At 52.0% G+C, this 25934-nt stretch overlaps 1 protein-coding gene across 7 annotated transcripts; it reads right to left on the bottom strand.

Annotated features, from left to right (window-relative positions):
• Positions 1-250: 250 nt before the first annotated feature.
• On the bottom strand, positions 251-23421 carry LOC109779129 (disease resistance protein RGA5). Of its 7 annotated transcripts, none has more exons than XR_012184252.1 (5): positions 22913-23415; positions 19612-20386; positions 19418-19523; positions 19133-19334; positions 18421-19065 (listed from the first exon to the last, which is right to left on the bottom strand). XR_012184252.1 is itself a non-coding variant. In XM_020337734.4 (4 exons), the coding sequence occupies exons 3-4, from the start codon at positions 3597-3599 to the stop codon at positions 526-528; spliced, it is 2853 nt and encodes a 950-aa protein (XP_020193323.3). In that variant the 5' UTR covers positions 3600-3636; positions 22913-23024; positions 23140-23421; the 3' UTR covers positions 251-525. The 7 variants fall into 7 exon arrangements, 4 of the variants coding, with proteins under 4 accessions (XP_020193323.3, XP_020193324.3, XP_020193325.3 ...); XR_012184254.1 differs by lacking the exon at positions 19612-20386 and having other exon boundaries at positions 22913-23024; positions 23140-23415; XM_020337734.4 differs by lacking the exons at positions 18421-19065; positions 19133-19334; positions 19418-19523; positions 19612-20386 and adding exons at positions 251-2554; positions 2776-3636 and having other exon boundaries at positions 22913-23024; positions 23140-23421.
• Positions 23422-25934: the final 2513 nt, after the last annotated feature.

Genomic DNA, 25934 nt, shown 5'->3' with positions numbered 1-25934 from the left:
GCCCCAGATTTGTCTTTTTTGCACAACCCTCATTTCAACTTATTTTGCCCTGAAAATTTACACATAGGTGTGTTAGCCTTCATATTATGTGTGTTTTTTTTTTCAGAATTTTTTGAAATGTAGAAAATATGAAATTCGACAAAATTCAAAATTTTCCATGGAGCTCGGCCTCCAAAGACAATATCCGATGCATACCCCAATATAATTGTTGCAACTCCAATGGTCCAGCGTACATGCATACTTTTATTCACACACAATTACTTCCGAAAGTAATAGCTTTTGATTTAGGTCACTCATTCATACATAATTCATCCATAATCAATCTTTATATTTCCGCAGCAACGCGCGGGGTAATCACCTAGTATATCCAAAATTTAAGAACAAAAATTTATGTGGTTTCCATGCCCATCCTACATCCCTACTCCAGCCTCTACCCCTCTAAGTGCCCCAAACAGTAATATATCTGAAATATACAGCAGTTGTGGCCTACGAGAATGAATAGTACCACGGTGATGTGTTATGCACTCAATTGTCGGAATCAACCTCCTCTGCCAGTTTATGATCCCCATCCTTAACAATTTCTTCTTCATCCCATCTACTCACTTCAAGAGTGAGCTCATCTGAAAGACAGCCAGCTGCATTCTTGACGGCATCCTCCAAGGCCTCCACCTCCCTAACCTTTGCGCTATAACAAACTATCTCAACGTGGAGATGTTTGAGCGAACAGAGGTTCTGTATGCCGAAATCAAGACCACCACTCAAAGGGAACACAGCATGCGCATTAAATGGAACCCGGAGCTTCTCAAGTTCAGGCATGGCTCCTGCTTCAAATACCAGCCCTGTCCCGCTGTCCCAGCAAGTGAAGTAGAATTCCTTCAGGAATCGGAATACATTGCTGCTGATAATGAGCCTTTCTTCAGGCCTTGCTGTTCTTGAAGATATCCAAAGAAATAACAGAGAGGGCAGGTTACCAAGGACTCGGAATGTTTCCTCATCCACTGGATTGACATTGATGCTGAGGTAAGAGAGGTGGTCAAGTGAGACTATCCACTTTGGGATTCTGGGGAAATAGTAGTTAATGTTCATCTCAAATCTCTGGAGTAGATGAGGAGGAGGAAACCAAGAGTCAATTAAGAAATCAAGGGAACAAGAATGGTAGCTCTGAATTTGTATCGAACGAAGGTTGAGCATGCCTAGTTTGCAAAGAGACACGACCAAGTTATCTGCATAAGCTTTCATGTCACTGTTTGTACTACTTATGTGCCAATTCAGGTTCAGCTCAAGTATTCTTAGTTTGGCCAGACTGCCCAGCTCCTGCAAAGAGGTCAGCCAGGTATTCTGGTTGATTTCAATCTCTGATAATTCCCGTAGAGCTCGCATATTCCCAATCCCTTCGGGCAACTCTGCACTGTTAACTAACAGACATGCCAGTTGCTGTAGTTGAACAATACTAGCTGGCAACTTCTTTACCCATGTCCATCTTAAGTCTAAGGTCTGTAAATTCTGCAATTCTCCAAGTTGTTCAGGAAGTGCAGTGATTCTTCTAACATTGAGTCGAAGGTACTTCAGCTGAGAAAGCCTGCTTATGTGTTTAAGATATTTGTGTTCCAACACCTCTCTATTTTCTATATCTAACACTCTTACGGATTGAAAGTTTGAAAGACAAAGCATGTGTTCAGCTTCGGCACATCCAAAGATAGTGAGGGATCTAACATGAGAGACAACCATGTTCGATGGTACCATAGTATGTTCTTGAGCATGATAGTTCAGGGATAGTCGGTGAACCTTATCATATGGAAGTGAGTTATGTTTGCTGTCACCAGATAAGGTTACAAAATTTTCTTCAATTGACTTGGATATAATTAGGTCAAGAATCATATCATGGACACGACAAGCATCAGCTCGGCCATCATACTGGATTTCAACTGGTTCAATCAAGCTTCTGTTTATCAGATCGCTGAAATAGCCTTCTCCTACTTCCTCCAGATCCTGTCCACCTTCTACAATGATAAAACCTTCCGCGATCCATCTCCTTACCAGCTGATCCCTCTTGATCACATAATCTTCAGGGAATATACTTAGATATAGCAAACATGTCTTCAAATGGTAGGGGAGATCATTGTAACTAAGGAACAATATCTTCTTCATCTCTTCCATGTCTAAATCCTTTTCAAGTGCTGAACCAAGAGAATTCCGTATTCTCAGCCATTCTTCTCTGGTACTAGCTTTATTTGCCAATAAGCTAGCTACTGTAATGATTGCCAACGGCAAGCCGCCACATTTTTTTAATATTTCATCTGAAACTTCCCTCAGTTGAAGAGGGCATCCACCTTCACAGCCAAATGCTCGTTTGAAAAATAAGCTCTTAGAGTGAGTTGCACTAAGAGGCTTTATTTCATACACATGATCATGGTTCTGAGAGCTACAATACTTGGCTACTGTGACGATACGTGTTGTTGTCAGTATTCTGCTGGAAGAACTATTTTCAGGAAAAGCACATTTGATTGCTCTCCATGCTGGGGTGCCCCATATATCATCGATTACTATGAAGTACCTATCACAAACTTTACAAATTAGAACATGTATTCCTAGAGCTGCAACCAGTGAATAGCAGTAGTGCTAGTAACTAGTAGTACTAGTAACTAGTAAGAATAGTGTACATATATTATCCTACAGATAAAGCTGATGTAGCACTAACACAAAGTTCATATGAATGTATAATAAATTAGTGATGACATTTCCGAAATAAGATTGTTATGAGTAAATAAGGCACACCTTTTATGCTTGAGGAACTGTCTTATTGTGTTGATGAGTTGCTGCTCATCCCATTCTTCGTTGCTGACACGCTCTTGACAGCAGATCTGAGAGAGTATATTTCTCAAAATCTTCTTCAAGTCGGGTTTTTGGGACACTGACACGAAAGCTTGACATTCAAATTGCCCTTCCAGCTTCTGGTACACTTGATTAGCAAGAGTAGTCTTTCCAAGGCCCCCAATTCCAACAATGGACACCACCTTTAGCTGCTGTGCAATTGCAACTTCCCCTTCAGTTAGCAACTTGATGAGTTTATCCTTTGGGCCATCAATGCCAACGAGCCTCTTCACCTCGGTGAAAAATGCTGGTAAGCGGGGATCTATGCTTATCCTGCTCGGCTTCGAGACAACATCATCAACCTTGTACCTCGCCCGCCGACTGCTAACCTCAATAGCATCTTGCTTGAGAACTTTGATTTTCTTGGCAATGCAATGGCGCGTCTTGGAATTTGTCATTATATCCATGCACCTGCTGAGGCGTCCCTTGAAGCCACGGGGTTTGCGGCTGGATTCGCCACACGGGGACAGCATGAAACTGTCGATGCCATACTCTATGTTGTAGGACAGCTCTCGTACCTCCTTAATCCAGCACTTGGACATCTCATCAGGATCCTCAACCTCGGACATCATCTTGAGAAAAGCATGCATGCTCTCAAGCTCAGCTTTAAGGAACATGACATCACCTTTCACACTTCTGAGAAGTTTATACTCATCAGAGAGCAAAGCACCCAGCTTCCGTAGCACGGAGCCCATGGCTCCATGTGTTGCACATACAATGGCCTCCATCCACCTATCTGTGGGTTGAGTTTTTGTGTCCCTGCCACTTCGAAGGTTGAAGCCTTTTATACATGCATAGCCAGTCAAAGTATACATAATAAATACATTAAGATGATTGATCAAGTAAAGACAACATAGTGAGTGCGCAGGTGAAATGCCCGCAGCATCTTACCATATAAAAGACACAGATCGTACAAAGCACATTTCAAAAGCAGACAAGCTGTCAAAAAAGAAAGGAAGTATGTACTGTTTGCACCACGATTGCAAAGTCAGTCACTTAGTCAAGAGAAGGAGTCATAAGCCACCTCATGAGAAGACTATTAACGCATAAAGATGTCGACGTTCCAATAATCTAGGAGTATATCAAGTGGAAAGACGGGAATCATAATAGATCCACCTAGACTAGTAAATGAAAGAAAGAGCAGGGCAAATGAATCTAAACAAAGGGAACAGGTTTCTTTCTCACGTGCTAGACTTGGTGTCAGTTTTAAGACCAGTGAACAAGACAGGGCTGGGGGGTATGGCTCTGAACAGAGAGGGTAGGCCAGCCACAGCGCTGGAGATGAGAGGGATGAAGGCAGATACTCGGAATCTGGGATTAGATCTTTACTAGTAGTTTAACCTTCTCATCACTTAACTGATGAAGCCTACATGGTATCCCTTTTATAGGGAAGAATCGACTTGAACGCCAAAAACAGAATCATCACTTTCCTACTAAACCATATCTCTATCTTCATATTTAAGTTAATCTTTCCTAACTAAATACTCCCTCCGTCAAGAAATACAAGGTGCACGTGATTTTGAAGATTTAACTTTTACCACCTATTTTATACAACCCAACACCACTGGAAAGTGCTTTTCAATACAAATCTAACGATATGAATTCTGTATAACGCACTCGAGGTTTCGTCGAACAAAGCCTCAATGAAAGACAATTCTTGGGAACGTGTGTGCTTTATATTCTGGGCAAGGAAATATCTTCCCTGACTAGATAATTTTCCCTGGTCACCATATTTATTGATCTAGTTTTGTTGGAGATATCAACATGCGACTCCTTGGGCTCCTCTGCCCATAGCAGGAGCAAAGAAGTAATGGTTAAAACAAGGTAATATGTGATTACTTTAGCGGCCAATGCAAGATTAGTAAATTAACACAGTTGACATGAGAGTGTTACCTTTTTAATTAGTGCAGGCAGTTCAAATTGATTGGTTACATTAGTCCCCAACTCCACACTAACCACCATAACAAATATAAAACTGGGAAATGGACAGGGTTAGGAAATTTCTTAAGCAGACAAGAGGCAGTGGAAATTTCTTGTTTGGACACCCAAGACTATTCGGTAGGAGGTCAGACTCAGCTTTGACGAACATGACATCGCCATTCACATTTGTAAGAAGAATGCAATATGCCTCTCCGAAGAGAAGCTTGTATTCATTTGTGCGCAAGCCTATGTAGATCTTCTCGTGGTCGGTGGGCAGATTCAACCAAGGACAGTCAGGTCGTGAACAAGAAAGAAAGAAATAGCCCATATTTCTGGAAACAGGCTTTCGCCCCGCTTTATATATAAAAGCAACAACACCGAACAGTACACGGCCGAACGATACAATGTGATGAGAAGACTCTTACAATAGCCGATATTTACCGAAAAAGGCTTTCGCCCCGCTTTATATTATAAAGCCACTGCCCAAGCCAAATATCCAACAAGGTTCCCACACACACACAAACACACAGGTCTAGACCACAGAAGTCACAGGGTTAATGCTGAGGGCACAGCTCAACAAGCCCTTAACAAACAAAAAACACGCACACGCGGGGTGCGGCCAAGCATCTAGTCGGGCTGGGGGGGGGGGGGGGGGGGGGGCGGAGGAAGCGGAGGCGCCAATTCGGAAGGCCATCGATCGAAGGTCGGCGAGGAGGTTGTTGATGACGTCCCGGTCCTGGGGGCGGCTAAGCGGCCGCCAGAGCTGCAAGTATCCACACATTTTAAAGATGGCGCCAGTAGCACGTCGAAGAGGCACCTTCTGGATGACAAGCTTATTGCGAACGGTCCAAAGCGTCCAGGCAAGGACCCCAACGCAAAGCCATCTAATATGGCGGTAGCGAGGGGGGGAGGCGTGAATTTCCGCAAGCAGGTCAGGGAAGTTGGTGTTGCACCACTGGCCCCCAACCGTCTCGCGGAAACAGGACCAAAGGAACTGAGCCGTGGAGCACGAGAAGATGTGGTTAGCATCCTCCACCGTGCCGCACAAGGGGCACATCCCATCGCCAGGTCCATTACGCTTAAGGACCTCGACGCCGGACGGGAGACGGCCGCAGATCCATTGCCACAGGAAGATCCTGATCTTCAGGGGCAGGCGGATATCCCAAATCAAGCTAAAGGGCTCGGGGGCCGTCGAGGGGGCGATGGCCGCGTAGAGGGATTTGGTGGAGAAGCAGCCCGAGGGTTCCAGACGCCAAGAAATGGCGTCTGGGGTGTCGGTGATGTCAATGGGGAGGAGGGCGATGTCCTGGAGGAGGGCATCCCAAGCGGCAACTTCAGGTGGGCCAAAGGGGCGGCGGAAAGCGAGGCGCCCAAGGTCAATAAGGGCCGTCTCGACAGAGATACGAGGGTCAACTGCAATGTTGAAGAGCCCCGGAAAGCGTGCGGCCAGGGGGTGTCGCCAATCCACCGATCAAACCAAAACAGGGCCGAGGACCCAGTACCAACCGAGAGGATGTGCCAATGCGAAGCACAGGCAGCAGCTGGACAACGGCCTGCCAAAACTGGGAGCCGCCCGAGCGCTGACAGAATGCAAGGGGCTGTCCCCGGAGGTACTTGTTCTGGATGATGGTGAGCCAAAGACCTCCATCACCATTGGCAATGCGCCAGAGCCAACGGGTCAGGAGGGCAATGTTCATGCGACGGGAGGACAAGATCCCAAGACCGCCCTGGTCCTTGGGTTTGCAGATATCAGGCCAGCTTACCATATGGTACTTCTGCTTATCCCCCTCCCCAGCCCAGAAGAATCTGGATTGGTATTTGGCGATCTCCTGATGAAGGGTCTCATGGAGGCTATAGAAGCTCATGAGGAACCAAAGGAGGCTAGCAAGCGAAGAGTTGATAAGGATGACGCGAGCAGCCTTCGACAGCCAGCGCCCTTTCCAAGGCTCAACGCGGTGTTGCATACGGGTCACCGTGGGGCGAAGATCCGCCACGGTGAGGCGTGAATCGCTAATGGGGATCCCCAGGTAAGTCGTGGGGAAAGAACCCAACCAACAGTTGAGTCGGTCAGCAATAGCCTGAGCTTCCACCGGAGGGTACCCGAGCACCATCACTTCGCTCTTATCGAAGTTGATGGTTAGGCCCGACATCTGTTGGAAGCACAGGAGGAGGAACTTCAGGTTGGCAATGTCCTGGACGGAGCCCTCCACCATTATAATGGTATCATCTGCATATTGAAGGAGGGAGACCCCTCCCCCTCCGACTAGGTGCGGGACAATGCCGCGGATATGGCCCGCCTCCTTGGCCTTATCTAAGATGGATGCCAGAGCATCCACCACCATGTTGAACAGGAATGGCGAGAACGGGTCACCTTGCCTTACCCCACAGAGTGTGGGGAAGTAGGGCCCAATGTCCCCATTGATGTTCACGGCGGTCCGGCCACAGGAGACAAGCTGCATGACACGAGTCACCCAACGGTCATCAAAGCCTTTGCGGAGCAGCACTTCCCGCAAGAATGGCCAGTGGACCGTGTCGTACGCTTTGTGGAAGTCTAGCTTCAGAAAGACCGCCCGATGGCGTTTCATCCGGACTTCGTGAAGGACTTCGTGGAATACCAGCACCCCATCCAGAATAAATCGGCCTTGAATGAAGGCGGATTGGTTCGGATGGGTAATCGCGTCAGCGAGCAGGGTCACCCTATTGGCGTACCCTTTGGCCAGGATCCGGAATATCACATTAATCACTGTGATAGGCCGGAACTGGCGGATGTCGGAAGCGCCCGGGACCTTGGGAATGAGGGTCACGATCCCATAGTTGAGGCGCCCAAGATCCATAGTGCCCGAATAAAATTCCTCAAACAGGGCCATGACCTCCGGCTTGATGGTTGGCCAGAACGTTTTGAAGAACGTCACGGGCAGGCCATCCGGTCCCGGGGCCGAAGAGGGGTTCATCCCTTTAATAGCCGCGAGGACCTCGTCTTCGGCGAAGGGGGCCACTAAAGCCGCGTTGGCCTCATCAGAGACCAATTGGTCACCCGACCAAATGTCGGGGGCGAGACTAACCCCACCCCGAGGGGTGGGGGTAAATAGGGCTTTATAGAAGCCGTCAACATGGGTACGGATGGAAGAGGGGCGGACGAGAGGCGTTTCGCCATCCCACAGGCAATGGATGGAGTTACGCCGTCGCCGGCCGTTCGCCACCGCCTGGAAATAGGCGGTGTTGGCATCACCCCGGAGCACCCACCGTTGGGTACCGCGCAGACGCCAGTAGGCCTCTTCATCCGTGTAAATGGTGGAGAGCTGATCTTCAAGGTCGTATCGCAGCATCCACTCATCCGAGGAGATCCCGGTCGTGTCGGTGCGGGCGTCAGGGCTTGGATAGCCAACAGGAGGGCCTTTTGCGTTCTCTAAGGTCCCGGCCAAGGTTAGCTCCCCAACCCTTCATGAATTGGCGGGCGAGCTTGGCACAGAAGTGCCACGAGTCGACAGCGGACATGGAGCGATGAGGGGAAGAGCGAGCGGAGTTCCAGCGAGCGACGACAGCCTCCCGGAAGCCGGCCTGATTGAGCCAGAAGAGCTCGAACCGGAATCGCGGCGGGGTGGGAGGTCGATCGTCGGCGGTGGAGAGGAGGAGGGGAACATGGTCAGACCCGATCCGGGTAATTGCACGGAGCGAGGCCAGGGGGCAGCATAATTCCCACTCCGGGGAAACTAGGACACGATCCAAGACGGATTGCGTCGGGTCAACCTGACGGTTCGTCCAGGTGAACCTGGCACCCGTCCGAACAAGCTCACGGAGACCCAGCTCTGCGATCCAGTCGTTGAATAACTGCATCCGGGGGAAGTTAATCCGATCATTATTCTTCTCATCCGGGGATCGGATGAGGTTAAAGTCTCCGCCTACTACAACTGGAAGGAGGGAGTTAGAGATCTTCAGCTGCAGCTCCGCTAGGAAGGCCGGGGAGCGGCGGTGGTCCGCCGGTCCGTATACAATTATGACCTCCCATTTGAAGTTCAGGGCACGCTCGAAGATCTCCATACTAACGAAGAATTCACCCCGGTCCATGCCGCCCACCTCAAAGGCGGCATCCTTTACCCCTAAAAGGATACCTCCAGAGTGGCATGTGGTCCCACTAGAAGGGAGCCAGTGCCAAGCGAAGAGGTGGGAACTAAGACGATCAAGCTAGTGAAGGGAGAACTCAGTGCGCAAGGTTTCCTGGATGGCAATGATGTCAATGTGTTCGTCACGAATGTACTCAATGAGTTGGCGGCGACGGCCGTCATGGCCGAAGTCGCGGATGTTCCAGAAAAGGGCCCGCGTCTAAGCCCCCATCGGGGGGCTGCTTGACCCCAGGACACGGGAAGCGCTTTGCGCGTGGAGAGCAGCAGTGCGCGAACGTGTGCGTCCATGGATCATCTTGTCGGCCACCGGAGGGGCCCGAACCGCGGGGGTGGCGGTCGATCCCTCGGGGGGCCGAAGCAAGCGAGCCCGAGTCTCAGCCAGCTTGCCATCCAGAATCTCACGGGCCCTAATGGCCGCGATCTTCTCTAAGGGAGGACCAACTTCCCCCCTGAAGACTATGGCCGAGTCGGTGGCCACCTTGGCGAGGTGGCCAAGAGGAGCGGCCTCAAGCGCGGAAAAGGAACAGCTGGAAGAACTGGGAAGGGCGGGATCCACACCTGACTCGAGGTTCCGGCTAGCCGCCCGGAGCTCAGCCCGCTCGGCGATGGACGGAGCCGGAGAGTCCGCCGGCCGGGTCGCATCGAGGTGGGCGCTGCGGCGGGAGGCCGTCACCGGCGTCGAGGTGGAGCGGGGCCGTCTGGCGTACGCCACCGTCGGAGGAGGGTAAGCGGAGGCCGGAGTGGTCACGACCACGGCCACCGGTGCGGTCGGGGAGGCAGGCGGGGCGAGGCGGTCGTCGAAGGCCACCGGCGAGGGGAGCGGGCCGACAAGCACCAGGGTGTCGCCGGCCGCGGCCCCTGCGGGTGGGAGTGTCGGAGAAGGCGCGTCGGAGGCATCGCACCCACCGCCACCCGTGGTAACCGGGGAGGTCAAACCAGGGGGGACGATGGGTCCGGGCCCGACGGTGAGGGGCGAAGGGCGGAGACGGCGTAGGGAGAGCGAGGCGACGAAGGCGGCGCAACGAGCAGGCCCACACTGGAGATGTCACTGGCCGACTCCGACGGAGACTGAGAGGGCACGACCGGCGGGGTGGCCAGGCGGAGGGCCACCGCGAGGTCTGCGGCCGACACTCGAGTGCGCCCCGCCCCGGAGCCACCACGACCCGAAGGTGGGTTGACGAGCTCGCGGGAGGGGGAGCGGGAGTGCTCCGACCCGTCCTCGTCATCCTCAGGGTCGTCGAGGTGGGAGTGGCGCGACCGTCTGTGGTGGGAGTCGTCGGCGTCAGCTGGGCCGCCCTCCAGGTGGTTGTCATCAGAGAAGCGGGGGCGGCCGACGTGGTTCGGAGGCTCGGGGCAGATCTTGAGGTCGTAGCCGTCGTCGTTGAAGAAGACCCGAATCGTGGCGTGGAGCTTGGAGGAGTCCAGGCACTTCACCTTGACCCGGACCTCCTCCTCCTTGCGCAGAGAGAGCTCGTCGACCACCACCACCTTGCCCAGGATCTTGGACATACTGCGAATGACCCGCTCAGACCGGGCCACATCTGGCAGGCCGGCGATGAGGAGCCAAGCAGTGTCCAAAACAGCCACGGCCTTGGGATCCCACATCGGCTCTGAGATGTTCACCACAATCCCGTTGAGGGCCAAGGTGATGTTGTTGCTGCGGGTACAGAATCCCATGCTCAGCGCGTCGGGGAAGATCACCGTGAAGGCGTTGGAGGCGGTGGGGGTCACCTGCCAATCCCACTTGCACCTGCACATGTGGTTGAGCTCCGCCTCGATCAGCTCCGGGGTGGCAACGGCCTCGCCCACGACCGTCACGATCGCCAGGAGCGAGGGGGGGAGGGGGGATCTCCGGGACCTCGATGTGGAAGAAGCCCATGTCCTCGATGCCGTGGCCGTACATCATGATCTCCTCCGTCACCGGGCGGTCCGGACAGAGAATCGCGGGGTGCCCGGCATCCTTGCATAGGTAGCACATCGGTGGGTTGGGGCAAGCCACCTGGAAGTGGCCGGTCAAGCCGCAATTGAAGCACGGCGGACCGTCGGAGGCGGCGTTGGGGCCCGGAGGGGGAGCCGCCGCGGCGGTGGAGGCGGAGGCCGGGGGCGCGGGGGACCCTTCTTCTTCTTCTTCTTGGCGCCCTGGCGCCCCCGGTTCCCATTGCCGCCGTTGGACGGCGGAAACGCGGCTTGGGAGTGTGGAGGTTGGTATCGACGGGTGGCCGGGGCGCTGGTGGTGTTTGAGACGGGCGGCTGACGGGAAAGGGAGAGGGACCGGTCCCGGCGACGGACAGGAGAGGGGGACCGCCGCCGAGCGGACGGCCTGGGCTCCCCGGCCGACGACCTACCGCGGTCCCGCGAATCTGCCCGAGGAGACGCGCGGCGAGCAGGGGAGCGCGAACGGCGGTCGTCGCGAGCCGGGGACCGGCGGGAGGGGTGGGGGGAGGAGCGGCGGGAGTCACGCGCCGGGGACTGCCGGGCCGGCCGGGAGGAAAGCTGCTGGCGAAGGTTTGCCTCGCGCCGAAGGCCATCGGGGGAAGACCGCGGCGGGTCGCGGCGGTCGTCCGCCAGCCGCTTGGGGCGGCCGGCTTCATCCCCCCATTCCCGAGTCATGGTCAGCGGGGGGAGGGGGCGCGGGGGAGCCGGGGTCGCCGGCGAGCAGGAGGCGGCGCGGTTCGGCGGGAGGCGAGTCGAGGATGGGAGCAGGCGGCGCGGGGTTGGGGATTGGGGGACGCGGAAACCCTACCGGGGGCCAGATAATGCGACGGGCTGGGCCGGCGGCCGACAGGGGGAGTGGCTGCGCCATGGGGGGCGGGACCGGCCCGGTGGACCGGCCCACAACACACCCGACGGCCCGCACCCCACTGGACGAGCCCACGGCCGCCGCCCCAGGGGGCCAGCAGCAGGGCCCATGGGCCGGCCCAGGAGCACCGCGGCCCGGTACGAACGCCCCGGGGAGGCCATGCGGGGAGCTAGGGCTTCCCCGAGCGCCGCCGCAGGGGCCACCGGCGGGGGAGGACGGGGGCGGCGAGGCCATGACGGGGCGCGTTGGGGACCCGGAGGCGGGGGCACGGAGTTGCCGAATGCCGAGATGAAGGGCCGGAAGGGGGGTTGTCGGGAGATGACTGCGGAGAGCTCAGGCGGGATCGTCGGCGACGAGCGGGCCGGAGCAGAGGAGGGCGGGGCCGGGGCCGAGGCCTTCCAGGAGGAACGGGCGAGGCCGCGGTCGGCGCGGCCGGCGACACCCCAGCCGGCGGCACGGCGTCTCCGGGGGGAGTGAGGGAGTCCTGGATTAGGGGGTCCTCGGACAGCCGGACTATATCCTTTGGCCGGACTGTTGGACTATGAAGATACAAGATTGAAGACTTCGTCCCATGTCCGGATGGGATTCTCCTTGGTGTGGAAGGCAAGCTTGGTAATACGGATATGTAGATCTCCTCCCTTGTAACCGACTCTGTGTAACCCTAGCCCCCTCCGGTGTCTATATAAACTGGAGGGTTTAGTCCGTAGGACAACAATCATACCATAGGCTAGCTTCTAGGGTTTAGCCTCTACGATCTCGTGGTAGATCAACTCTTGTAATACTCATATCATCAAGATCAATCAAGCAGGAAGTAGGGTATTACCTCCATCGAGAGGGCCCGAACCTGGGTAAACATTGTGTCCCCCGCCTCCTGTTACCATCCGCCTTAGACGCACAGTTCGGGACCCCCTACCCGAGATCCGCCGGTTTTGACACCGACATTGGTGCTTTCATTGAGAGTTCCACTGTGCAGTCATCATAAGGCTGGATGGCTCGCCTCGTTGTCAAGGACAACATCACTACTGGGGGAGCCCTGGCTGTAGGTCAAACTCTCCGACTAGGCGGCTTCGTCATGACCGCCTGTTCGGCCGCTGCGCCGACGATGACTTCTCGGGTCATCGAAAACAGCCTCCACGTCAGCTCGGGACTCGCCGAGCAGTTGGATCCAATAGAACTCTCTTCTTTGAACGAGCTCTTGGATCGCATCGCCGCTTTGGGAGTCACTACAGACTATGATCAGATCGGGCTTAAACCCGACCAAAGGGAGATTTACTCCCCGCCAGTCACCCATCAGATAGCGGTGGTGGAGGAGCAATGCGGCAATTCTTCCTCTATCTTGAGGACAAACTATGTCCGGATTCCCGAGCTCTCTGAGCCGGATACCCATCTACAGGAGGACACCGCCCAAACCCTGAACCTAGAATCAAGCGGCGGGCCAGACCTATCGGGCAACATCCCGGAGCCCGAACTTCCAAGATCGGAAACTCCTCCGCCCCTGGGTCTCAGGTCGGGTCAAGGTTCGGACTTAAATCCACCCACCCACCCAGATATAAACGATCTTTCCCACATTAGACAAGAGCCCCAGGAGACAGTACACCACTATTGGGCCAGATTCCTCCTTGTAATGAACAAGGTCAAGGACTGTCGCGAGGAAGACATAATTTCATTCTTTTGCAATAATTGCACGGACAAGGGAATCCTCAACACCATAAGTCGCCGTGACATAGCACACTTCGCTGACTTGGCGGCCATAGTACGGAAATACTGTGCGATGGAAAGCGCCTGGAAAACCCAAACAAAATTTTGGGATGCGCCGGCTCTGACAAAACCCCCAGTCCGAACTAAAAGGGTGCACTCTCGCAAGTCGCCCGACCCAATTACAAAGAAGCAAAAGCCCACTATAGGGCGTGGAACCGTATTGGAGGGATGGCTTAATGGGCCATGCAAAATTCACAGTACAACAGATACTATACCAACACACAGCCTTAGAGCATGTTGGGTACTCCGGCAGGTGGCCAAGAGCGGTGAGGATCTCCTCATTAAAAATACCGCAGAGCACCATCCCGTGGATAACAACAATATAGTATTGACGGTCTTCGAGACCTTCGCCTCAAATAATAGGCGTAAGCGAGCACTCCGCAGCCTTGCCGAAGTCTGCCACGTGGCAGCAATAAATCCATGGAGCGACACGGCTATCACCTTCAATGCCAGTGACGAACCTAAATTCCGAACAGCCCGAGCACCAGCCGCTTTGGTCCTTAGTCCAATTGTGGACGGCTTTCGGCTTAATAAAGTGCTCATGGACGGCGGCAGCGGATTAAACCTCATCTATGAGGAGACTCTTCAAAAAATGGAAATAGGCAGAAACCGCATTGAGCAAAGCAGCATGACCTTCAGAGGAATCATCCCTAGTCGGGAGGCACGACGCGCTGGGAAAATCACACTAGATGTGGTATTCGGCACGCCGGAGAATTATAGGTCCGAAGAAATCACATTCCAAGTGGCCCCATTCAGTAGCGGATACCACGCCCTTCTAGGGCGGGAGGCATTCACGATCTTCCAAGCCATGCCCCATTACGGGTACATGAAGCTCAAAATGCCCGGGCCCAATGGAATCATCACTCTAGCTTGTGATCCGGACATAGCACTCCGCGCCGAAAACAAAACAGCCGCACTGGCCCTCGAGGCATTATCCGAAGCCCTCGCGGCCGAGGAATTAACTGTGCTGCGCTCCACAGTGGACAGGGACGACGTGATACTCGACAAAAGATCCAAGTCCACCTCTTTTAAACCAGCGGATGAATAGTCAAATTCCAAGTCCACCCAACGGACCCTACAAAAACATCTTCCATCGGGGCACAGTTAAACCCCGTTGTAGACGCCGCACTACGGGAGTTCCTGCGCGAGAATTGGGACATATTCGCCTCGCATCCTTCAGACATGCCAGGAATCCCACGCAGGCTGGCCGAGCATAGCCTTAACATTCTAAAGGGATTCAAGCCGGTCAAGCAGTCTCTTCGGCGTTTCTCTGAACCTAAGCGACAAGCCATGGGAGAGGAGCTAGCCAAGTTACTGGAGGCCGGATTCATTAGAGAAATAAAATATCCGGACTGGCTAGCAAACCTGGTGATGGTACCAAAGAAGGATAAATCCTGGTGCCTATGTGTCGATTTCAAGGACCTTAACAAGGCTTGCCCCAAGGATCCCTTCCCCCTCCCCCGCATCGATCAAATTATCGACGCTACTGTAGGACACGACTCATTGTGTTTCCTCGACGCATACTCCGGATACCATCAAATTAAGATGGCGGAGTCCGACCAAGCCGCAACAGCATTTATCACCCCATACGGCCCCTTCTGTTTTAACACCATGCCTTTCGGGCTTAAGAACGCCGGTGCAACGTATCAACGCATGATTCAGACATGCCTGGAAAAACAGATCGGCAAAACAGTGGAGGCATACGTAGACGATGTGGTTGTTAAAACCAGACACGTCGAATCCTTAATAGACGACTTGAGGCTCACGTTCGACAATCTCCGAACATACGACATCAAGCTCAATCCGGAAAAATGCGTTTTCGGCGTGCCCGCCGGAAAGCTCCTGGGCTTCATCGTCTCCAGTAGAGGAATTGAAGCAAATCCGAGCTCTGTCAGAGTTGGCTATCCCAACTGACCTCAAGCAAATCCAGAAATTAACTGGATGCGTGGCGGCCTTAAGCCGCTTTATCTCCCGATTAGGAGAAAAGGCACTACCCCTTTATCGCCTTCTTCGGTGCACCGAACACTTCGAGAGGACGGATGCGGCCACGGCCGGATTGGAAGAAATAAAAGCCATAATGGCCACCAACCCAATCTTGGCCGCGCCAAATGTCGGCGAACCAATGCTATTATATATAGCGGCAACTCACCAAGTTGTAAGCGCAGTGCTCGTCGTCGAACGAGAGACGGACGGATATAAATTACCACTTCAAAAGCCGGTATACTATGTATCCACTGTCCTCACTCCATGCAAATCACGGTACCCACATTATCAAAAGATAACATACGCGGTATTCATGGCATCCCGGAAATTACGACACTACTTTCAAGAGTGTTCAATTACGGTGGCCTCGGAAGTACCACTCAACGACATAATAAACAACCGCGATGCCACGGGCCGGATTGCCAAATGGGCTATCGAGCTCCTCCCGTTCGACATAACATATAGACCACGGCGAGCCATTAAGTCGCAAGTACTAGCCGACTTTGTCGCCGAGTGGACAGAAGCTGAACTCCCTAAAGAATACGGCGCGTACTCCAATTGGATCATGCACTTCGATGGCTCTAAAATGCTGGCTAGTCTGGGGGCTGGCGTCGTCCTGGCGTCCCCCACGGGAGATACAGTCCAATACGTACTCCAAATACTATACATAGACTCCAACAACGCAGCCGAATACGAGGCCCTGTTACATGGTCTCCGGATGGCAGTTTCCATGGGCATTCAACGCCTGGAAGTGCGTGGGGACTCGAACCTCGCAATATCTCAAATAAATGGAGACTTCGACGCCAAGGATCCGAAAATGGCGGCTTATCGCAACGCCGTCCTCAAAATGTCAGCTCGGTTCGAGGGGCTTGAATTCCACCATGTGGCTCGGGAAAACAATCAAGCGGCGGATATCCTCGCCCGTATCGGCGCTAAGCGCGACCCTGTCCCACCTAACATCTTCTTGGAAAGGCTGTTTAAGCCATCCGTGGTATGGGAAGGGGACACCGGTAACAATAATCCGGACCCGGCCACAACACAAGATACCGAACACTCTGACACAATCGGAGGTTCTGCCACCGAAATAACACCTTCAGCCCACGTGATAATGGCCGTCATCGCCCCGTGGAAAGAACCATTCCTGGCCTACCTAACCAGGCAGGAACTACCCGAGGACCAAAATGAGGCACGCTGCATAGTGCGGCGGTCTAAAGCCTACAAGGTCCACGAGGGAGAGCTTTATAAGAAAAGCTCTACCGGAGTCCTTCAAAGGTGCATCTCCGAAGAGGAAGGGCGGAAGCTCTTGGCAGAAATCCATGCTGGACTCGGTGGCCACCACGCCGCAGCCCGGGCCCTTGTAAGCAAGGCCTTCCGTACAGGTTTCTATTGGCCGACGGCCCGAGCAGACGCACAGGACCTTGTTCAACGTTGCGTCGGTTGCCAGCTTTTTGCAAACCAAAGCCATATGCCGCCTACCGCTCTCCAAACAATCCCCATTACTTGGCCCTTTGCGGTCTGGGGGCTTGATATGGTCGGACCCCTCAAAGGGGGAACCCATAAGAAAAAATACCTATTGGTCATGGTGGACAAATTCACCAAATGGATAGAAGCCAAACCAGTCAAAACGGCTGAATCCGGACCGGTGATAGACTTCATATCTGGGGTTGTACACCATTATGGCATCCCCCACAGCATCATCACCGACAACGGCTCGAACTTTACAGCCGACGAGGTGAAACTTTGGTGCAGCAACATGGGCATCAAGCTCGATTATGCTTCTGTCTATCACCCGCAAACTAACGGTCAAGTCGAGCGAGCAAATGGTCTTATCATGAGCGGCATTAAACCCAGATTAGTGCGCTCCTTAAAGGAATCAAACACGCACTGGGTAGAGGAGCTCGACTCCGTACTATGGGGGCTGCGGACCACGCCGAATCGCACTACCGGATACACACCATTCTTTATGGTGTACGGCGCAGAGGCGGTACTGCCCTGCGACATAATTCATGACTCACCTCGAGTGCGCATGTATGAAGAAAAAGAGGCCAAGCTCGATCGGCAGGACAGTTTGGACGCCCTGGAGGAGGAGCGTGACGTGGCAAAAGCCCGTTCCGCATTCTATCAGCAACAGGCTTGAAGGTATCAAAGCAGAGAAGTACGGGCCAAAACTTATAACGTTGGCGAACTCGTTCTACGCCTACCGGAGAAGAAAAAGAACAAGCTCAAGCCCAAATGGGAAGGTCCCTTCATTATTGACCAGGTTCTGACCGGTGGAGCGTACCGTCTGCGGGATGCATCGGATAATCGACTCGAGCCAAACCCATGGAACGCAGCCAGACTCCGAAGGTTCTACGCCTAGTGCCGGACTCTATGTTCGTCTCCTTACCTCCATCAATTTTTTACATATCCGTTATCTGTCTTTTCTCTCTTTCTCTCTTTTTTTCTTTTCTTCAAGGCCTCAAAAGGCTAAACTGTGCCTTGACTACACAATCTTGACGCGCTAACCGCGCTCATTATACCTGGGGGCTTCTTATACAGAAGCTTAATATAACCATTTTCCGGGCTTTATGCCCGACACATGTGTTATTCTTCCACATGTACCTTTTTTCGCCATTATATGCATCGATATGACTTAAGTTTTGGCCAAGCTGGGTTGCCTGACTCTTGTGTTTATGCCCTACGTTCCCGTTAATTCGGCTAGGGCATAAGGGGAGCACCTCTGCGATTGTTACTGCCGGGTCAGCCGGATGTGTACCTCAGACTAGGTGAAGCCGAAAGCTAGCGTTCTTAAGGGAATACTCGGTCGGTGAACAAAGATGACTTTTATTTATTTTAATACATGCCCCCGGATGTTTATAGCCTGCGTCTCTTTTCGTAGTTCGGACATGCACATTAGGGCATGCGTACCCAGGAAAAGGAACCCTTAACGGAACTATTCTCCCTGGAAGATGTTTCTTACTAACCATGTAATATAAAATAGCTAGTTGGGTACTTGTCTGTTCAAGCACTTATGACCCCTACGCCTGGTTTCCACGCGTACCCCGGTTTTTACATAACTGAGTGGGTATTCGGATACACTCCGGACTATCGGGTCCAGAGGTCGAAGCGAAAAGGTCCGCCATGACAAATGATTTACAATCCGGCTAGGGACAATATATGTCACTTGAAATACACAGTCACTTAGACTGACTAAATTCTTCTTCTATACCATCCAACAGGCTGTCTAGCCTACAATCCTGTTGGGAATACTTTGCGGCTAGTTCTACTTGGTCATACACCAAACTGACGGGGATCTCCTTCCCGTCAGGCCCCACAGGTCCAACCTCGGCCATGTGGTTAGGGTCAGCCTTGGTATACCGCGTCTTCACCATGGCCCAGGCTTCCCTCGCACCTTGTCGGCAGGCTGATATCTTCCATAATCGGAAGCGCCGCCGCGCTCCCTTGAGCTTCTCTACAAGCTCCCCCATGCCCCCGGCAGGGAGACGGATGGCCACAAAGCTTGGGCAATGCCCTGCATCACCTGCCGAACTTGTTCGCGCAGTTGTGAGAGCTCTGGCAGAAGATCACCCGCGGACCCGGGCATCTCCTCCTCGGGACGACCCGTCAGCATACCTGCAGATATAAATCTGTTAGCCGGCTTCTTCGCCGAACTCTTTCAAAAGTTCGTTCAAGCACTTACTGAAAATGCCGCGTCGAAGCCGCTTATTCTCCTTCACGGAGTCCGCAAGCTGGGCTCGAACATCTTTCAGTTCCACGCCCAGCTGGATATTGGCGTCTTGGAGATCGTTTTTCTTTTGCCTAACCCGCGTAAGCACGCGCTCGCCAGCATTTAGCTGACGATTAGCACGTTGCGCATCCCCCGGCACGGCCTCCGGAGTCATCTGCAGCATCTATTGATTAGATTTGCATGCATGCCGCATACTATCTGGTACCTGTCATTCTTTGCAATGGAAACAAGTGTTACCAGAGGGGGCCTTCTCGGACTCCTTCCGCGCGGTAACTGCGGCCCGTAGCTGGGCTTTGCACTCCTCCAGCTCTTGAGACAATTGGGTATTCTTCTCTGTAAGAACCTGCACAAATAATGATCCTTAAATCAGTTGTGTCAACTGTTTCAAGTCTCAGGGGCTACTGATATATATAATCGTCAGATTTTCTTACCCGTATATCCTTTACATACTGATCCGTGGCTCTGGCAAGACCATTTTGAGCGGCACGGATGTACGCGTCTCTTGAGTTGAAGGCATCAAACGCCTCTTGGGAGAAACAAGCGTCACGGAGTACGGCCCGGCGACGCCTGTGATTCATGGCGCTCTCCACTTCGGAATTTGTAGCGGATAGCCTATCTGCATCCTCTGTAGGAGGAACATCCGGCGTTCGCCCCATGTTAGCTTCCGCCTCCATGTCCGGCCCTGGAGCCCGACTGGTGGAGGCGTGATCGGCAATCTCTCCGGATATAGTCCGGCGAGCGTTTTTCCTACTAGGAAACATGGACGTTATTATATTTTAAAAGACGACAACCATGGAGCGAGGTTCTGTATCATACCTCTGCGACGGCGTCTCAGTCCTGACCGCCTTCCTTTTTAGCCTACCCGGCTTCGGTGCCCCTTGTTGGCGAGTCACTGCGGGTTCGGCATGGCGTCCCGAGGGCCTTCCCTGTAAGACACCATAGGTGTACGGTAGGTGAAGTGCAAAAAAGGGGATCCTTCTCGGAAGTTGGGACTCCGGTTTTACTTACATGCGATGCAGGGAGTAGCCCAGGATAGTCGGCTATAATGGCCACCATGGCATCATCGCAGCTCAATTGATAGAATGTCCTGTCGATCAGCTCCACAAATATGTCCGGATCCTCTTCGAGTCCGGGATCGAGGGCCCGGTCAGGGTCCTCCGGTTGTGGAGGCGGGCTGTTGACCTCCCTTACAGCTTTTCGCAGTTCCTGCCATAAAACGGCAAGGTAAGTACTTATGACGAAGAATGCGGGAAGGCTGGGAGTAAAAAGTGACAGCTCACCCAGCTTGGAGGGTTGTACATGGAGAATCCACCCCGTGGCTTAATGCGGATGAACTCCTCTTCCTCTCCCTTGTACAAATCGGACAGAATTTTGGCTAGAGCAGCAACTGAGTCCGGTCCCTTACGCCCGCAGCGGGTGGCATCATCTTCCCCGTTAAAATGCCACATGGGGTGCCCTCGATATTGAAGTGGCTGTACCCCCCGCATTATACATATTGACATAACCTCGATTATTGTCAATCCTGATTGAGCCAGCACTTTTATCCGGCCCATCAGGTAAAGGACTTCTCCGTTATCTTCCTCCTGAGGGCTCCGAGGGCGCCAGCTGCGGCGTTTCTTCAGGGGAGCGTTGTCGAACTCAGGGAGGCCCACCCGAATAGGGTCCGGAAGGGGGACGTCCTCCATATAAAACCACTCCGAAGGCCAGTCCTCGGATGTCTTCTTCGGAGTACCGGACAGGTATCCGGTCCCGGCGATGCGCCATATTTCGGCTCCGCCCACTTGGTACAGTGACCCCTCCTGTGTACGGGGTACGAGGCAGAATAACCTTTTCCATAGCTCGAAATGAGCTTCGCAGCCCAGAAACAGCTCGCAAAGGGCGACATAGCCAGCAATGTGTAATATGGAGGCGGGAGTGAAATTATCCAGCTGGAGGCCATAGAACTCCAGGAGCCCGCGGAGGAACGGATGAATCGGAAATCCAAGCCCTCTTAATAAGTAAGGGACGAGGCATACCCGCTCCCCCATGGATGGGCTGGGAAAGATCTCCGCTTGCTCCCCGCCGTTATAGGTGGTGAGCCCGGCTCGAACGGGGACCATATACGCTGGAGGGAGAAACCCCTGGGTCTGTAACTCTACTAATTGGCTGTGAGGGACGGAACACTTCTTCCAATTGCCGGGCTTAGGGCTACGGGAGCGAGAGGAGGAGCTGCGACGACCGGCCATGTTGGAATGGATTTTTTCCGGGCGCGCTCCGATGGATACTCGCTGTAGGAGGATGGTGTGATCTAGATCTGAGAATCCCGTCTCTTTAATAGACGATTTACCCACATGGCTAGGGTGGCAATTGTAAAAATGCCCCGACTTCTCGCATTCGCTCGACGCGTGGAGAATATCCATTATTAGGCGCGGAAGCCAAGGAGTGCAACATTTATGGGAAGCCGGACACTACTCAAACAAGTATTCAGAATTTGGAGAAGAACCCGCCTTGCAATGCCGAAGACAATCTGCGCACCGGACTCATCGCCATTGAAGCCTGGTTCGGGGGCTACTGAGGGAGTCCTGGATTAGGGGGTCCTCGGACAGCCGGATATATCCTTTGGCCAGACTGTTGGACTATGAAGATACAAGATTGAAGACTTCGTCCCGTGTCCGGATGGGACTCTCCTTGGCGTGGAAGGCAAGCTTGGCAATACGGATATGTAGATCTCCTCCCTTGTAACCCTAGCCCCCTCCGGTGTCTATATAAACCGGAGGGTTTAGTCCGTAGGACAACAACAATCATACCATAGGCTAGTTTCTAGGGTTTAGCCTCTACGATCTTGTGGTAGATCAACTCTTGTAATACTCATATCATCAAGATCAATCAAGCAGGAAGTAGGGTATTACCTCCATCGAGAGGGCCCGAACCTGGGTAAACATTGTGTCCCCGCCTCCTGTTACCATCCGCCTTAGACGCACAGTTCGGGACCCCCTACTCGAGATCCGCCGGTTTTGACACCGACAGGGAGCCCCGGTCCCCAAGGAAGCACCTTGCGTCCCCAGCGGCGGAGAGACGCCCGAAGGACGGCGCCGGCGATGGGCTGACCCGCGGGCAGCCGAACTCCCACCCCTGGGAGTAGGGCCACCGGCGGGGTCGAGCAACGGCAGCCGTGGCGGAGCCTTGGGGGGAACGCGGTCGCGGCGACATCATCGGCCTCGGCGAGGTCCGCCCAGACGACACGCGACGAACCAGCAGGGGGCGTCGACGGCGGCGCAGGCGAGGAGGTCTCCGGCGGGAGGGCAGGGCTCGAGGGGGGGGGGGGGGGGGGCGGGAGGAGGGGCGGCGGCGGAGCCACCGTGTCGCCAGCAGCGTCGCCAGAGCAGTCCAGCTCCATTCTATCTATTTCCTTTCTCACTTTCAATGATGTAAATTAATTCTGAATTATCAGGAGTTTAATAGCCGATATTTCAGTATCGTGTTGAGCTGTAACCGGGAAGATACTCCAGGCACCAGGGTAGGAGGAGCAAAGGTGACACCATTCTCAGCTACCTCAGTCCGTTAAAATTAGTTGAAAGGCTAATTCATTCATTGGTGAAACGAAAAGGCAAATTAAGCTAAACAAGACAGTGATTGAGTGACTGAGCTGTTGTGCCGAGTGAAGTTTCTAGGCATGTGAAAGAAGAGAACAAAAAATTGCACAAAGAAGAGGTGAAGATCGGTCACTGTCAAAAGGAGAGAACTTCAACTCACAGGAAAGAAGTGTGCAGATTCACTACCCCATATCTCGCTTTCTACTTCAGCAACCACCCGAGGAGATCCCTCCGATCATCAAGGCATCACGGCATCACCAGTCACCAATCATCTTCCCCGGCCAGTAAAAATCATCCCCAAAAGGAAGAAGCATCAGTGACCAAGTGACAAAGGCAAATTAAGCTGAAGGGGACGGTGTATCGAGCATGCGATTTCTTTGAGGTTACCTCCGAAAGCACGATCCGTCAACTGAGCCGCCGAAGGTAGATCTTCCCACGGATACGAGGTATCTTCAAGATAAGGGATCCTCGAAGAAAGGAGATCATCTAGGTCCGATTACCCAGCCAGTTAAACATCAGGGGATCCCCGCGACAAAAATAAGAAGAAGACGCAGGATGAACGCGGCAAGAATTGCTGGCGTTGTAGCAGCAGAAGTTTGCCGGATGCAGTAGATGTACAGGCAGTGGTAGCGGGATAGGAGCGAGGAGCAACGGCACGGCACAAGGCATGGGGGGGGGGGGGGGGGGGGGGGGGGGGACGGCGTAGGTTGCCATCGCCGTCGTCGGAGAAGTTCGCCGGAGAGAGAGGGGGAAGAAGATGCTTGGGCTGTTGGGCTAACTATACTGGGCCTTCTCTAAAGAAACTAATACTGGCTACACGGTGAAAAAAATCGAATTTGTTTTATGAATATACATACACATGTATATACTACATATGTGCAAAATTTAATACTAACATTATACTTTCACACGTGGCGTACAAGAAAAGACAAATACGTATTTCCAAAATGGGCTGGCTTTTTTTGTTATTGGGCTATAATTTTTTTATACAGCCTACAAATCACAATATTTTCAAACAATTTTTCACATGCTCGTGGTGAACGGATATAAGTCTTCATGAAAAAAAATAGATTTTTTTGAAACTTTTAAATATGATTTTCTATTTTTACTAACAAACTGGGGGTGGGACTTTGCATCCCCTTGGGCTGCTCCATTTCTGACCCATTAGTAATCTGCTATTTCAATCATCAGCCATGGGAATCGATCCAACTCCGTGAAAATCATCAGTTAAGGTGTACCCCTTGCAAAGGTGCAAGGTCACATCTTTCTCTCGCGGTGACAAGTGGAAATGGTGCACTCATTTGCTGGGAGTTTGCGTTTTTCTTCTAGAGTTTTCAAAATGTTTTATCTATGCATCCAAATCATGAATTTTTTTAGCTTATGTTTCTCGTGTCGAGATCTTCGAAACTAGATTTCAGACAAACTAAAAAAAGCTGAAAAAAATGGAAAGACGGAAACCGGAAAAAACCGAAAACCAAAAAAGGAGGGAAAACCGGAAGCACAATTGTGCTTCACAGGGAAGCACATTTTTGTGTTTCACTTTTCTTGAGAAGCACAAATTGTACTTCACGCGCGCGGTGCATAGGTATGCTTTTCACTTTCCAGAAAGCAAAGATTGTGCTTCATGCAGTGCACAACTGTGCTTTTTATTTACGGGTAGCACGCGGTGCATAACTATGCTTTTCACTTTCTAGGAAGCACATGTTGTGCTTTCACACAATGCACACTGTGTTTTCACCTCGGGAAGCACAAGTTGTACTTCACAATTGTGCTTCACGCCGAAAAAGACCCGGAAAAAACTGATTTTTTTAGGATGCTAGAAAAAACAAAGCAAAATCCAAAAAAGAAAAAACATGCGTAGAAAACAAAAATACATGCTCGCGGGTTCAGCGTGCAACACATGGCAACGACTGGATGCACCACTTGGCAGCTGCATGTGCGTCCTCAAGCGTTTGTTGTGTCCCGAGCGCAAGGGGTGCCCTTTGGATAGTTCCTTCCATCTGCTTCATATGTGGGGTTTCTATGTGACGCAGCATGTTGTATGCGACTCGATCCCGGCGCAATGTAGTGGCTTGGTAAAAAGCATACTGTAGCGGCTCGGTTCGGAGCAATATAGCGACTTGGTTCGGGTACTATAACGACCTGGTGACTGTAGCAACTGGTTTTTTAGTTTATTTATTTTATTTCAAACATCTTCTAAAAAAGATGTTTTTTAAATGAATATAGTTTTTTATTTTTTCTGAAATTCAGAGCAGTTTTCTAAATTGGGAACATGTTTCAAAAACACAGATATTTCTAGAAAAATCCAAATATTTTTCTGAAAATATAAAAAATGGATAGGCGAACCTTTTTTGAATTTGTGAATAAAATTTTAAAAACAAAAACATTTTTTGAAATTTTGACCAAATTTTTAAACACAAACATTTTTTGAATTTGAGAACAAATTCTGAAAACAAGAACATTGTCTGAAATTTTAAACAACTTTTCGAAATGCAAAACATTTCCTAGACATTTATTTAAAACATGAATGTTTCTCAAAAAACTAGAACATTTTATATTTTGTGAATATATCTTTAAAATAAGAATATATTTTTAAACTCCAAACAAACTCAAAACATGAACATTATCTGAAATTTCTGAACAATTTTTATTAAACCATAATTTATTTTGAATTTTTGAAAAAAAGAGAAAAGAGAAGAAAAGAAGAAAAAGAAACATGCAACTGGCTCCTTATTACGTGGGAAAAATATTATTCCTCACCCTGATAGTTTGGACCCATCACTTACATCTTTGCATGCAAGGAAGTGCGTCCTTATTACACGAAAAAAATGTTTCCTCTTCATGACAGCTGGGATTCAGCAGCTACATCTTGGCATGTGATGAAGTGCCTCCTTATTATGGACAAAAATAATAATCCTCCATCTAACAGTTAGGACCCACCTCGCACGCATGCAGCCTGACATGTGGGCTAGTAGGTCGCCTACTAAAGGCGTTGTCAAATTAGTCAATAAAATGATTATGATATTCGTAAACGTTGGATGTACATCCAACGGCCGACATGCATCTTCAATCTCTCGTCTTCTACCTCCAGCGTCGGTGGGTCCTCCTGCTCTTGCCTCCGGCGGCCCGCGGCTCTGCTTCGCACGCCTTGCTGCGAAGCTCTACTCCACCACCGGCCAGGC

Source organism: Aegilops tauschii, chromosome 5, assembly GCF_002575655.3.
Source record: "Aegilops tauschii subsp. strangulata cultivar AL8/78 chromosome 5, Aet v6.0, whole genome shotgun sequence".
NCBI lineage: Eukaryota > Viridiplantae > Streptophyta > Magnoliopsida > Poales > Poaceae > Aegilops > Aegilops tauschii.
Note: the sequence above shows the minus strand (reverse complement) of the source record. Positions and strands in the feature narration are given on the sequence as shown.

Coding starts and splice junctions, on each gene's coding strand:
- LOC109779129 (XM_020337734.4), bottom strand. CDS start 3,599: ATGGAGGCCATTGTATGTGCAACACATGGAGCCATGGGCTCCGTGCTA. Junction 2,555..2,775: donor CAGTTCCTCAAGCATAAAAG/GTGTGCCTTATT, acceptor AGTTTGTGATAG/GTACTTCATAGTAATCGATG.